Below are 14974 nucleotides of genomic sequence, written 5' to 3' on the forward strand. Positions count from 1 at the left end.
TTCTATTTCAACATCTCGGATCCAAAAAACTTATCCAACCTCCCTCTTGAAGCCTATGTTTACAACCATGAAAAAACAAACGACTTGAAAACCTGTCTTGGGAAGGTTCGCCTCACTGAAACATCATTCCTGCCCTACTCTGATGCAATTGTTTTGCACTACCCTCTTGAAAAAAAAAGCATTTTCTCCCGTGCAAAGGAGAGCTTGGTTTGAAAGTATTTGTTACCGATGACCCTTCAATCAAATCCTCAAATCCACTTCCAGCCATGGAATCCTCTCTGCATACAAATGTAGGCTCAGCTTATGCTAAATTTCAAAATTCAGTCCCAAATTCATTTCCCAAAGAGAAAACTGGTAAAGGACACATTTTATCACCTTCCAACTGCAAACCACTCACAACAAAAGCAAAATATTCCCCCAATACCACCCCAACAACAAATGAATTATGGAGTACATGAGATGAAATCTGAACCACAGCCACCGAAAATTGTTCAGATGTTCTCAGGTTCATCACCACAACCAGCTGATTATGCTCTCAAAGAGACAAGCCCATTCCTTGGAGGAGGACGAATTGTTGGAGGTCGAGTCATACGAGGAGACAGACCAGCCCGCACCTATGACCTCGTTGAACAGATGAGATTCCTTTTTGTACGAGTGGTAAAAGCCCGAGATTTTCCTTCCAAAGATGTGACAGGCAGCCTTGATCCATTTGTTGAAGTAAAAGTTGGAAATTACAAAGGAATCACAAAGCATTATGAGAAGAAACAAAATCCAGAATGGACTCAGGTGTTTGCCTTTGCAAGGGAAACGCTGCAGTCATCTGTGCTGTAAGTTGTTCTCAAGGATAAGGATTTAGTGAAAGATGACTTTGTTGGGTTTGTGCGCTTTTATCTCCATGAGGTTCCCACAAGGGTTCCACCCGATAGTCCATTGGCTCCAGAATGGTATCGGCTAGAAGACAAAAAAGGAGAGAAAAAGAAAGGAGAACTGATGCTTGCAGTTTGGTATGGCACACAGGCTGACGAGGCTTTTCCTGATGCCTGGCACTCAGATGCTATTGCTCCTGGTGATAGCACTTCCATTGCCTCCATGTATATTCATTCAAAAGTTTATCACTCTCCAAGATTGTGGTATGTCCGTGTTAATGTTATTGAGGCACAAGACCTTGTTCCAGCTGACAATAACAGGTTTCCTGATGCATATTTTAAGGTTCAGATTGGTAACCAGGTCTTCAAGACAAAACCGGTTCAACCTCGGAATATGAATCCAATCCGGAATGAGGAGTTTATATTTGTTGCTTCCGAACCTTTTGAAGATCATCTGATTTTTTCAGTTGAAGATCGTGTGGGTCCTAATAAGGATGAGACCATTGGAAAGGCTGTTATACCATTGAACTCCGTTGATAGGCGTGTTGATGATCGAATTGTCCGTACCCGATGGTACAACCTGGTGAAATCTTTATCAGATGCCATGGATGGGGATCAGGCTAAGAAGGATAAATTTCATAGTAGGCTCCATGTTTGTGTTTTACTTGATGGAGGATACCACGTGCTTGATGAGTCAACTCAGCATAGTATTGATCTACGTCCAACTGCAAAGCAACTCTGGAAACCATCAATTGGTGTTTTGGAACTTGGAATTTTGAATGCTGATGGGCTCCAATCAATGAAAACAAGAGATGGAAAAGGTACATCAGATACGTATTGTGTAGCCAAATATGGCCACAAATGGGTTCGAACTCGAACCATAGTTAATAGCCTGAATCCGAAATATAATGAGCAATACACATGGGAAGTTTATGATCCAGCCACTGTTCTCACTGTGGGGGTCTTTGATAACTGTCAGATTGGTGGTTCCGATGGTAACCCAGATAATAAAATTGGAAAGGTGCGGATTCGTATATCTACACTAGAAACTGGACGTGTTTACACACACTGTTACCCGCTGCTGGTACTTCAACCTTCTGGTGTCAAGAAAATGGGTGAACTGCATTTGGCAATATGATTTTCACGCACATCAATGCTTAATATGATGTTTTAATACTCCCGACCCCTTTTACTGAAGATGCACTACAAAAGTGTCGGAAATATTGACTCAAATCTCATGAGAGATTTGTTTGAGATTTGTTAGAAATTTGTTTGAGATTTGTCAAATATTGTTTGATGGATAAGAAAACTTGCAAAAGAAAAATTTCAAGAGAAAGAAGATTCTTAATGAGTAAGTTTGACTTGCAAGAGAAGAATTCTAAAAGGAAAGGGATTTTTAATAGGTAAGTTTGACTTACAGGAGAAGAATTCTAAGAGAAGAGGGATTTTTAATGGGCAAGTTTGTATGGTTATAAATAGATGAAGTCTCTACAGGGTTAGATATGAGAAAAAGATGTAAGAGAGTTGTAGGGTTTTGTGGAATAGACACCCTATAGGAGTATTGGGGCTTTACGTCTTATGAGTGCGATGGGTGTGTATGTTTGTTTGTGAGTGAATTAGAGGAGACTGAGAGGATCCACATAGGTATGATGTATGGGAGCATATGGTATGTGTTTGGTTATGTTGAAAGAGTGCACAAGGGTTTGAGTTTGTGTTTGTTTGGGTTGAGAATACTTTATAGGACTAGAGGAGATTGAGAGTGTCTTATGAGTATTAATTGTTGAGTGAGGTTGATGATTTGATGTATGTTTGTAATTCTCTACAATTAATGGATCTTGTTTCTCATCCGTGGATGTAGGTCAATTTGACCGAATCACGTTAAATTGTTGTCTCTTGTGTGTTTGATTTATTATTTGATTTTACTTTCGTTAGTGTGATTGGATTGGAGGCTTTTAGCACAACAAAAAAAACCATTGACTGTGATACAGCAAGACATGCTGCGACACCAGACAGTGACTATTGTGGTAGCTAGGCTTGGTCGGGCTGAACCTCCTCTCAGGAGAGAAGTAGTTGGATATATGTCCGATGCAAATGCTCACCTTTGGAGCATGAGGCGCAGCAAGGCAAACTTTTTGCGCCTGACATCCTTTTTCTCAGGATTTTTTGCAGTTGGAAAATGGTTTGGTGATGTTTGCATGTGGAAGAACCCTATTACAACAGTGCTGGTGCACGTCCTATTTGTAATACTTGTTTGTTTCCTAGAGCTGATTTTACCAACGGTTTTCCTATACATGTTTCTAATAGGGGTATGGAATTATCGTTATCGGCCAAGGTACCCTCCTCACATGAACACAAGTCTCTCTTGTGCAAATGCAGTTTCTTCTGATGAACTAGATGAAGAATTTGAGTCCTTTCCTGCATCAAGGACCTCAGATATAATTCGAATGAGGTATGATCGTTTAAGGAGTGTGGCAGGGAGAATTCAAACTGTTGTAGGTGACATAGCTACTCAAGGCGAGCGGCTTCAGGCGCTCTTAAGCTGGCATGATCCTCGTGCTACAACTATATTTGTTATATTCTGTCTTGCAGCAGCCATTGTATTGTATGTGACACCTTTCCAGGTGCTTGCTCTTCTAGCTGGGGTTTACATTATGAGGCATCCCAGATTTCGCCACAAGACACCTGCAGCACCAATTAATTTCTTCCGTCGTTTGCCTGCAAGGACAGATAGTTTGTTGTAAATAGGTTTTGGGGGATTCCGGGCGATGCTCAGTTTTAGATTCTGGTTGTCTGTGGTTGTAAAGTCTAGGTTTGTCTGTTGCCAGTTGTATTTTGGTAAATGCAGATAAAACTTTATGCATTCAATATTAGCCACATAAATTCCAAGTTTTGTGACCAAATATATGCAAGAATCAGATATGTGATGAGTTTGAATTAACTGCAAGAAATTGTCCTCACATTATCGTATGATGGCCTGTTAATGGATCTTGCAGTGCTCTTTTTGCAGTATTGGTGGTTGAATTAGTTCTTGATGTCATGTGATTGTGTTATGGATCTAAGAAAAAGTCTTAAATTTTACATCGAACATAAAAAAAAAAATCATTGAGATATATAAGAATTCAAATCACTTCACGTTTTTTTTAAGATAAAATCATGGGATTAGGGAGTTAAAGCGGACAATATCTCACAAGGGTGTGAACTATAACAGTTAAGTTGATTTGAAACATTGGATGAGTGGCATTAGATGAGTGGATGTCCATCGGATGAGTGGATGTCCGGGTCCTGGAGTCGCGTGAGTCGGAGCTTAAGTCTCGACTCGTGACAAGTGATATCAGAGCTAGCTCTATATCGTTCGATCCACGTCAAATATCTCGAGAAAGATAGGTAGGATGATCAGCCTTCGTGACACTCCGTAACAAGGGGTGTCACGGAATTGAGTGAGAGAGAATGTCACGGAGGAGAAGTCTTGAATATCACATTGAACATAAAAATAAGATCACTGAAATATATAAGGGATGTTACGAATCTAAAGAAGAGTCTTTAATTTTATATCGAACATAAAAAAAAGATCATTGAGATATATAAGGGTTTACACAATTTCTGTCTTATGAGACATCTTTTATAAAATAAAACTGTAAGGGTAGAGAGGATCAGAATGAATAATATCTTATAATTATATGAATCGTATCAATTATGCGAATCGAAGTTTAAATTTTTACCCGTAACACTTGGACCAAATTCTCTTCCTCAGGCTCGATGTTTGTGTATCATCAATGACAGGGAAAGGCTTAATTGAGAGGTTGGCACATTTTCGTCTTGATACCATTTCTGTTTGGTGCTAACAGGTCTGTTTTATTGCTTCTTATTATTATTACTTTTTTTGTACAAAGGACACCTCATCTAAAATAAGGGAAGAGGTTACTGTCATTGGAATTCCAACTCTAGACTTATTAAATATAAACTCTTAAAAATAACTATATGAATTAATAAGTTAAGATTTTGCTTTCTCTTTAAACGATCGTCAATGTCGTGAAATGACATCTAAATAGCAAAAGAAGTAAACATAGATATGTTCCTTGTCTTAAACATTATAGATAAATATGGTGAAATTGAATTATGTTTATGCGTCAGGATCAGACCAATGTATATCCAAACTGCTCCATTGATTTCGGGGCACTCCCAAAGCATACCAGACACCTCCTGAGGCACGAACAATGTTGTTACCACAAGGGGGTTCGTAATCGTAAGCAGAATCACAACCCATTGTGGAGTCGCATCGATCAACAACCTTTGCCATGACATTCTTTCCATTGCCACGGATGTTAATGTACCTATTGCATCTTTTTCCCTCATCGAACCATCCTGTTGAAAGCGCCACCACAAGTTTATCATCTGAGTGGTAGTCATGGTCACATTCAGATGGCCCACCGCCATTTCCGCCACAATCAAAGCTTTCGAGAGTCAGGTTTGCCTTTGTATGGCTCGACACGTGGCGAACAATCGTAAATGTTGTAAATCTCGCCTTCTGCACAAAAGGCGGAGCTGCCTTCCGTGTTACATGCCCCTGGAGGAGAAGTCCCTTTTAGCTTGCCACTAGGCTTGCAAGCGCAAGTCTCTACTTCAAGAATAAAAATATTTGTGACAAGAAAAAGAAAGCAGATGAAAAGGAAAATATTTGAACCAGTATGCCTTTTCATCTTCTACTTCTTTCTGCTTGTCTTGTGAGTAAACCTGAATAGTTGGTAGGGTTTACATATAGAAATGGAGCGTTCATGCCATAATTTAGCTGCCACTCACCTTATTCAAGAATATCACGACAATTTTACTGGTCTGTTTTTCCAAGAATTGTACCATTTCATTAGCGATAAGTAATGCAGAGCCTACCGGCATATATAAAATCAATCAAATCAAATTGTTACAAGTTTGTAATCATCCTATGAACAACTTGAAACCTAACAGAATAAAATCCAATGGTTCAACGAGCTTTGGGGGTATCATTAGAAGACCTTTAGTTTTGTTTCTATTATTGAAACCCTTGTTTTTTTTTTTTTTTTTCTACTATTAAAAGCCCTTGTTTAATTCAACATAAATAAATGTGCTTCATGATATGGAATTCAACTGAATCTGGTCAATTTGAATATAAAAAACCCAGAAAAGCTAGATTCTCACCGAGCAGTGCGAAATTTGAAAGGAAGGGTACTTAAAACTACTCAATTAAACTTGCTATAAGGACAAGCCTCAGTTGTATCATTAGAAGATTAACCTTTAGAGATGGAATGTACCAAAAACATTGTACAGGTTGAAAACCAATTATGTTATGCATCTGACCAATGTGTCTCCATTACACCCATTGATTTCGGGGCACTCCCTAGGCTTGCCAGACAGCGTCTTGGGCTGGAACATTGTTGGTACCACAAGGGGGCGCGAAACTGCAAGCAGCACCACAGCCCATTCTGGAGTCACATTCATCAAGAAGCTTTGCCTGGGCCCTCTTCCCATTGGCATGGATGTTAATATAATGAAAACATCTTTTTTTCTCTCGTAGAACCATCATGTAAATATCAACTCAAACTTCATATAGATGAAGATGAATTTCCTAGTTTAAGTGGTCACGTTCAATGTTTAAAATGATCTAACCATCAACTTAGAAGTATGTATTGGCTATACAATGAAATAAACGTGTCATGGTGAAGGAAAACAGAAATAATAACAGAACAAAACCCAATAGTTCAACAGCTGTCGGTTGTCATTTATTGAACCTTAGTTTTGTTTTTATCTTAAATACCTTAGTTTTGTTTTTTATCCTAGGCCATTTCCTTACTGGTAAATTCAACTTGGAATGTCCGTTGGGGTATGGATATGATGCTACAGGAATTCGAGTGAATCTAAACAAATTGCCAGAATCTCTTCTTTGAGTATCCAAGCACTTGAAAGGAAGTCTAGTGTCACAGAATTTGAATTTTGACCCAAATATATCGTTAAACATGAAACAGCTGAAACATAAATCCATTTTATGAATGAAATTACAAAATGGGGTTCAAGGAAAATATGCATTGGGAAATTAAATGCAATTACAACTTGAAACGAAGCCGTATATTAGCACCATAGTATACTAATAATAGGCATAAGCCTAGTAAATATAACTAGACTTTTATGATAGGGGAATATTATTTCAGGTCCTCAATAGAGAGACCAAATTTCGTACCATGTGATATGTCTTGGACTCTTTGCTTTAAACACAAGTAAATATGTTGAAAATGGATCATGCATCAGACCAGTAAATGTCCATCCAACCCCGTTGTTTTTTAGGCACTCCCAAGGCCTCCCAGACTGCATCAGATGCATCAACGATGTTGTTATCGCATGGAGGTTGGTAACTATGATCAGCATCGCAACCCATTGTCGAGTCACATTCATCAACTACCTTAGCCTTAACACTATTTCCATTACCATAAATGTTAATATACTTGAAACACCGTCTTCCCTTGTTGTACCATCCTGTTGAAAGTGCCACTATAAGTTCTGTATCGTTGTGATACTGGTTGTCGCATTCACATTGACTACCACCATCCTCACCCGGACCGAATCCGTTGAGGGTCAGGGTTGCCTTAGTACGGCTTGAAACTTCTGGTGAACACTTGTAAATGTCATAAAGCTGATCTTCTTTGCAGCAGTCGGAGTCGTGGTCTCTATTACATTCCTTTGGAGGCTTTTTCCCTCTTATTTTGCCACTCGGCTTGCAAGTCTTTGGCTTTGCTTCAACAGTAAAACAGTCTGTAACAATCAAGAGAAAGCAGATGAGAAGAAAGACAGTAGAACAAACATTCCTGTTCATTTTCTTTATACTTCTTTTACTCTTTTTTTTTTTTATGCTTGGTGAGGGAAACATGAAGAGATGGGGTTTATATAGAAATGAGCAATGCATACTTTTAAGATTAAGACAAGTTTACAGTCTGTTACTCCGTTTTTCCAAGGATTCCATCATTACATTAAAATTATCGTATAAGCTGAGCCACCAGTTACAAAAGGTTAAATGTTACACGGGGAAAAACTACTGGAACCCTAACAGGGTTAAAATCCATCATGTTGCAATAGCAGTCTGTCGGTTAAATTAAACATTTGTACTTCAATTTAAAATAATGCAGAACTGCCAGAATGAATAGCTAAAGAGGATGACTTTGATATTGAAATCAACAATGTGAAACAGTATGACTTGAATTATATAAAAACAAGAAGGTACCTTGTTTCTGCTTCAGGATTGGAATGTGTTGAGCAAGTAATAAGACACAGATTCTAGAATCTGACAGTGAGAACCATTGCCGAAACAACTCACAAAAAACAAAAATAAATAAATAAATAATTTTTGGCGTAAGATTCTATAGGGTGCTAATGTGAGAAAACCAAGGAGATTTTTTTTTTTTAAAGATACAATCCGTTAATAAACATGCTATATTGAGCTTTGACCTGGTTGCATAAAGGCATTTGTGAAGGATGAGCAGAGGAAGAACAAAGGAAAAACGAAGAAACTAATATGGTAACTCTGTAAATTGTATTACACTGAACATGAGTTTTATTTCATTAATTTATAAGCTTCAAAATATAAAAGTTTGTTTAACTATTACAAAAGTTGTTTGCTTAACAATGTGGATCATCATACATAGATCCATCTACCTAAACTGATAAAATAGTTATGAAAATGATAGAACAAGTTGTACAAGTTGGAGTAGAAATATCATACCTTGTTGCTTCAACTACTAACACTCATTCTTAGCATTTCTGTTGGAAATACCAAGACTTTTCCTTAATGGTTCAAACCTTGCCTTTGGTAAGGCCTTGGTCAGAATATCTGCAATTTGATCGTCTAACTTGCAATACACCAGCTTCACTTGATTCTTAGCTTCAACTTCTCTAATAAAGTGATACTTGATTTTAATATGCTTAGTTTTTCGATGCAACATAGGATTTTTTACCATTGTAATTGTTGACTGATTATCACAAAAAATTTCTATTGGATTATCTTGCTTTTGACTCAAATCCATCAAAATTTTTCTTAGCCAAATTATTTGATTAATAGCAGCTGCAGCAGCTATATACTCTGTTTCTATTGTCGATTGAGCCATAGTTCCTTGTTTCTTTGAGTTCTAACTGAACACATTAAATCTAATGAAAAACAAACAACTTGAAGTGATTTTCATGTCTTCATGAGAATTAGCCTAGTCATTGTCTGTGAATCCAATAAGTCTTGAACTTTCATTCTTCTTGAACCAAATTCCAAGTTTATTGGTTCCTTTGACATATCTCAACACTCTTTTAGCAGCCTTAAAATGCAACTCACTAAAACTGTGCATGAACCGAGAAAGTAAATTCACAGCATACATGATGTCTGGCCTTGTTGCTATTAAATGCAATAAGCAACCAACTGAGCTTATATAAATAGAACCATCAACTTTGTCAGCTCCGTCTTTCTTAATGAGTTTTTCATTTTGAGCCAAAAGGGTCTTAACTGATTTACAATTTTCCATCCCAAACTTAATTAAGATTTCATTTGCATATTTTTTTTGACAAATAATGACTCATTGTTGGTCTTGATGAATCTCCATTCCAAAAAAATAAAACATTTCTCCCATATCTATCATCTCAAAAACTTCATGCATTTGGTGTTTAAATTTTTCGCAAGAGCTGATTTGCTACCTGTCACACAAAGAGCATCAACATATAAAAAAAAAATCAGTAGATCATTATTGTTAGTAACCTTAATGTATAATGTTGCTTCACTAAAGCTTTTCTTGAATCCTAACTTTAACAAATGATAATCGATTTTGGAATTCCAAGCTCTTAAAGCTTGTTTTAATCCACACAAAGCCTTCTTGATTAGATAGACTTTATCCTCATCTCTCTTGGCAACAAAATCGTTAGGTTGTTCAATGTAAATCTCTTCCTCAAGATAACTATTTAAGAAGGCATATTTGACATGAAATTGGTATATTTTTCAATTTTTCTAAGTTGCTAAGGCTAATAGTAGCCTTATGATGTCCAACCTTGCAACTGGAATAAATGTCTCTAAAAAATCAACACCATGCTATTGGGAGTAACCTTTAGCTACCAATCTAGCTTTAAGTTTGTTAATGGAACCATCTACATTCAACTTCATTCTGAAGATCCATTTAACACCAATGATGTTTTTATTGCTTGGTTTGTTAACCAACATCCAAGTTTGATTCTTCCTAATCATATGAATCTACTCCTTCATGGCATTCTTTCACTCTGAAAATTTGATAGCTTTTTCAAAGGTTGCAAGTTTAAGAATGGCAACGTTTAATCTTTGACAAATATCTGTGAGTGGGCTGATTCCTCTCACTAGTTCATGATCAATGGTTTCATTTTCAAAAATGTAATCTTTTTTATCTTGAAAGCTTATCATATCTACAACTATTTGCTTGACTGATACTCCTTTTGACTTTTTTCAATTCCAAGTAGCTTGCTCATTAAATCTCATGTTCCTACTTACAATCACCTTGCCTATAAATGGATTGTAAGTCTTATAGGTTTTGGTGATGTTGTTATAGCCCAAAAAAATACAATTTTTTATTTTTTGATCAAGTTTGTCCTTTTTTATTTTAGAAATAAACACATAACAAATGTTGCCAAAAACTCAAAGATGCTGCACTGATGGTTTACTTCCATACCAGGCTTTGAAATGTGTTTTTCCCTTCAAAACTTTTATGGCCAGCCTGTTGAGTAAGTAGACAAAGGTATGGATTACCTCTACTTAAAACTTTTTAGGAAGATTCTTTTAAATAACATTCATCTTGTCATGTCTATGATTATTCTATTTTTCCTTTCACTGACTCCATTTTGTTGTAGAGTGTAAGTTGTTATGAGTTGGTATTCAATTCCTGTAACTTCATAAAACTCATTAAATTTGTTAGATGTATACTCAGTACCATTGTTTAACATTATGATCTTGATTGTGTAACCACTTTTATTCTTAATCCAAGCCTTGAACTTCCAAAATACTGTTACAATTTCAAACTTTTGTTTCATGAAGTAAATCCAACACATTTGATAAAATCATCTATAAAAGTAATAAAATATCTATTATCATTCAAGGACAAGGTTCTAATAAGACCACAAATGTTAGTATGAATAAGTTGTAGTTTTTCAATTGCCCTCCATGCTTTGTTAATTGCTAATGGCAGCTTACTTTATTTTTCTAGATAACAGACTTCATACACTTCAGCACAGACTTTAACAGTAGGCATGTTTAATAAAAGGTCATTTTTATACAAGTAATTCAATGTATTGTAGTTGAAATGTCTCATCCTTTTATGCGATAAAATAGATTCATCATGTGAACTAGCATATGCTAAGGAGGTTGCTTCATGCCAATTTAAGAAAAAATATTTTTCTTTCATGTTAATAATAAAGAGTTCATGGCTAGTGGGATCATAAATTATGCATCCATTGTCTTTGAAAACTAAATAGTCATTTTTTTCTAGCAACTATCCTATATTTAATAATTTTTTTTAATCTATTTTAGGCACAAATAGCACATCCAAAATGAGTTTGGTACCTATTGGTGTCTCAACAGCAATTACTCTTTTTCTTTTGACTTTTATGAAATTACTATTACCTATTCTGACTTTAAAGGTACATGTCTTGTCTAGTTCTTTAAATATGTTGATATCATATGCCATATGGTGTGTGCATCCACTGTCAATGAGCCATGCACTTAAGGAGGTTCTGGTTGCATAGTAAGTTATAATAAAAACTTACTTTTCTAGCTGTTATTGGTTGTCAGCAACTCTGGCTTATTGATTTGGCTACTATTGGTTTTTGTTTTTACATACTTTCTTCATGTGACCAAGATGCTTATAGTACCTACATTATATGTCATGTCTGTACCAATAATATTTCACCAAGTGAGTGATTTTTTTACATTAAGAGCAAGGTGAAAAATTTTCTTACTTTCCATTATTTCTAAAACCTTTATTTTTTCGATCTCCTTATTTTCTACCTTTGCTTTATGTTTGCATTGTAAACACCCTAATCTGTTCGGAGGTTTACTTTTGATTTTTGCTAATAAAAAAATAAAAAAAAATAAAAAAAATGGTTGAGTTTGTGTGAAATTATTGGAATTGGTTTGTAAAGTTAAAGTTGGGTTTAAGGTTGAAATTAAAAAAAAATTGAGATTCTTTTTTGGATTGGAGTTCTCAAATTCAGAATCCTATAAATACATACCCACACAGAGGCAAGAAACAAACAAAAAAAAAATCGAGAAGAGAGGTAAAAATTAGAGAAAGCAGTCAAGAAAATTTTTTGAAGATTTTTTACAAGTTTTTTAAAAAAAAAAAATTTTTTGAAAAAAATTTGAAAAATTTTTAGATTCCAGTGACCTTTTCCAAACTTTGCCTCTGAGCTGAGTCGCTGAGCCACTTTCTATGTCTGAAGCCAAGCCACATCGAGTCGTTTTATTTTTTTTAGTATTTTTGCATGATTAAATTTAGAAAAAAAAATAAAAAATAATAAATAAAATATTTTTTGAGAATAAGTATTAATTATCCAATGATGAAATTTATAAAAATTTCAAATGGTAAATTTTTATAAAATTCTTAGGTTATCTAAATTTATTCTAAATGGTGGAATAATTTAGATAAAGTTTTAATAACAATAATTAATATTTATTTTCAATAAAAAAACAAAAAATAAAAAAATAAAATTTTGATTTAAAATATGTGACAATTATCCAATGATAAATTCTTAAAAATTTTAAATGGTAAATTTTTTGAGAAATCTTTAGGTGAAAAATCTCTTTAAATTTGTCCCAAATAGTGGAAGAATTAAAATGAAATTTTTTAAAAAATAATTTTAATATTATTTTCTTTAAAAAAAAGAAATAAAAAAAATTTCTAAATAGGCTCAAATGATGGAGAATTTAAAAATTTAAAAGAGAAAATATTTTTAATTTGATCAAAATAGTGGAATAATTAGATATATTTTCAATAAAAAAATAAAAAATAAAAAATAATTAAATCTTTTTTCGACAACGGAGCCTCTTCAAGAAAACAAATTAGATTCTTGAATATTCTTGAGGTGATGAAATATTTTTAAAAATTTTATCAGATTGATAGAGAGTCTTAAGAATTATTTTTAATATTTCAACATAAAAAATTTAAGGCCATTAGAACCAAGATCCTAGGATAAATTTAAAATAAAATGGTACCATCCTTTGGATGGGCATGTGAGGTTGTTATAATCTTCTTCACATGTAACCGAACTCTCGAACCCTATTTTGGTTAATAGAGTCGAACTTATTCTTTTAGGGACTCTTAATCAAACTTAAAAGCTCCTTAAGAAAATAGATTCTTTAGGTGGCCAATCACACCTAGTTAAAAAAAAATGGTGACGACTCCATTAATTTGTTAAGTCTAGCTATAGATTTATAAATCTATATATTATGATAGTTTGGTGACTCTACTAGGAACAACTATAGTGAGTCAAGCCATAAACTTTTAAATTTATCATATTCTTTAGTCTAATGGTTTTAAATTGTAATGATTTGTGTTATATGTTAACTAACATCTTTATCTTTTTTGTTTTTTATTTTTGGGGCATGAAAATAATATGTTCCTTCACACACACTATCACATGCATTTTCATTACATGAGCTCTATACCCGGGCTCTATCCTTTTTAAGAGAAAGTAAAGTACATACACTCTCGTGATATGATAATCTCCGTAATGTCTAGCAAAATACTCCTACTCAAATTGAATTCTTTTCGTTGGTAGCCTGTGATGGGTGATGATTGGAATGTCTTACTAGTCTATGATAGACAATAATATAAAGAACAATTTGAGAACCTTTAGTGGTCAAAGTCACCTAACCCTACATATAGTGTACACTTAAGAGACCAGTCTTAAGATAGAGCCCTTCCTACCCAATGATAGATGTAACTCGAAGTTAGGACACAAGAAGAAATGGTTTGTGATCTAACCATTTTGTTTGTTTAACTTTGTGCATTTGCATGTCATTTTCATTGTCATATGTAAGATTATGTATCTGTATCATTTTCATATTAGATTTCATCTATAAAAATGTACGTTTCATTCATACATCAACATATAATGCATAAAGTATAGCATTTCTAATAATATAATTATGGTACTCAAGATTTAAAGATAGCTTCACCAAACAAAAATCTCACTCACCAATACAATATAAGGACTCAAACTAGATAGATAGAATAAGAAAATTCTAACCGTCTCGAGAGAATAAAGAAAGCGCAAGAGAAGCTTGAAAGAGAATTGAATAGGATTTTAAAGGTATTGAATAAGTTAAACAAAAAAAAAGATGTAGAAAAAAGTACTAGCCAATAAGACTATCCATCATAAAAGGTAGATGATCCTTTGTATCGTTCTGATTTTGGGCTACCTTAAGCCCAGTCCACACAAGGTCCATCACTATAGTAGTTCACCTATCTTGTAAAGTACACATACCTTAAAATGTCATCAACTTCAAACTCGAGATAGTATCAAAGTTATGTAAATCCTGTCTTTACTGAAAAAGCAGTAAAACTAATACCAGTCCCTAATTTGGATGATCCAAAAGAGAAGATGGGGTTAAGACAAAAAAAAAAAAATGAGACTTTAGAAGCTTTAAAAGCTAAACAAAAGATGAACCTGCTGGAAGAAAGGTTACGAGCTGTAGAAAGCATTGGGTTTTATGGTTTTGTAGATGCCACCAGGCTTTGTTTAGTCTCAGATGTGATTGTTCTTCTAAAGTTCAAGGTACCAGAGTTTAAAAAATATGATGGTACGAAGTGTTAAAAAATTCACATTATCATGTACTGTAAAAAAATGGATGTCCATGCCAATAATGAGAAGCTACTAATGCATGTATTCTAAGATAACCTTATGGGCTCTAGTGCTAGATGGTATGTCCAGCTGGATAGGATCCGTATTCGATCTTAGAGTGATATGGCCCTTGATTTCATTAGTTAGTATCGGCATATTATAGACTTAGCCACAGATCATCTTTCTTTACAGAATATAAAAAGAAAGTGACAAAATAATTCAAAAAATATACCTAGAGGTGAAGGGATATTATT

At 34.6% G+C, this 14974-nt stretch overlaps 1 protein-coding gene and 2 pseudogenes across 1 annotated transcript; 1 reads left to right on the forward strand and 2 right to left on the reverse strand.

The window, feature by feature from the left end:
• The first annotated feature begins 6 nt into the window (after window positions 1-6).
• LOC111313847 (FT-interacting protein 3-like) lies at window positions 7-4009 on the forward strand (annotated as a pseudogene).
• Window positions 4010-4986: 977 nt separating this feature from the next.
• Window positions 4987-5724, reverse strand: LOC149512080 (putative ripening-related protein 1; annotated as a pseudogene).
• Window positions 5725-7128: 1404 nt separating this feature from the next.
• Window positions 7129-7709, reverse strand: LOC111313016 (putative ripening-related protein 1). Its single transcript, XM_089752686.1, has one exon. It carries the CDS (start codon window positions 7699-7701, stop codon window positions 7129-7131), a length of 573 nt encoding a protein of 190 aa, XP_089608812.1. The 5' UTR covers window positions 7702-7709.
• Between the last annotated feature and the right edge of the window lie 7265 nt (window positions 7710-14974).

The sequence above is a fragment of the Durio zibethinus genome, chromosome 23 (assembly GCF_047325235.1).
Source record: "Durio zibethinus cultivar Kanyao isolate XHJ-2024 chromosome 23, ASM4732523v1, whole genome shotgun sequence".
Taxonomy (NCBI): domain Eukaryota; kingdom Viridiplantae; phylum Streptophyta; class Magnoliopsida; order Malvales; family Malvaceae; genus Durio; species Durio zibethinus.

What these genes read in the sequence shown, in the direction of transcription:
- LOC111313016 (XM_089752686.1), bottom strand. Translation starts at nt 7,701, where the DNA reads ATGAACAGGAATGTTTGTTCTACTGTCTTTCTTCTCATCTGCTTTCTC.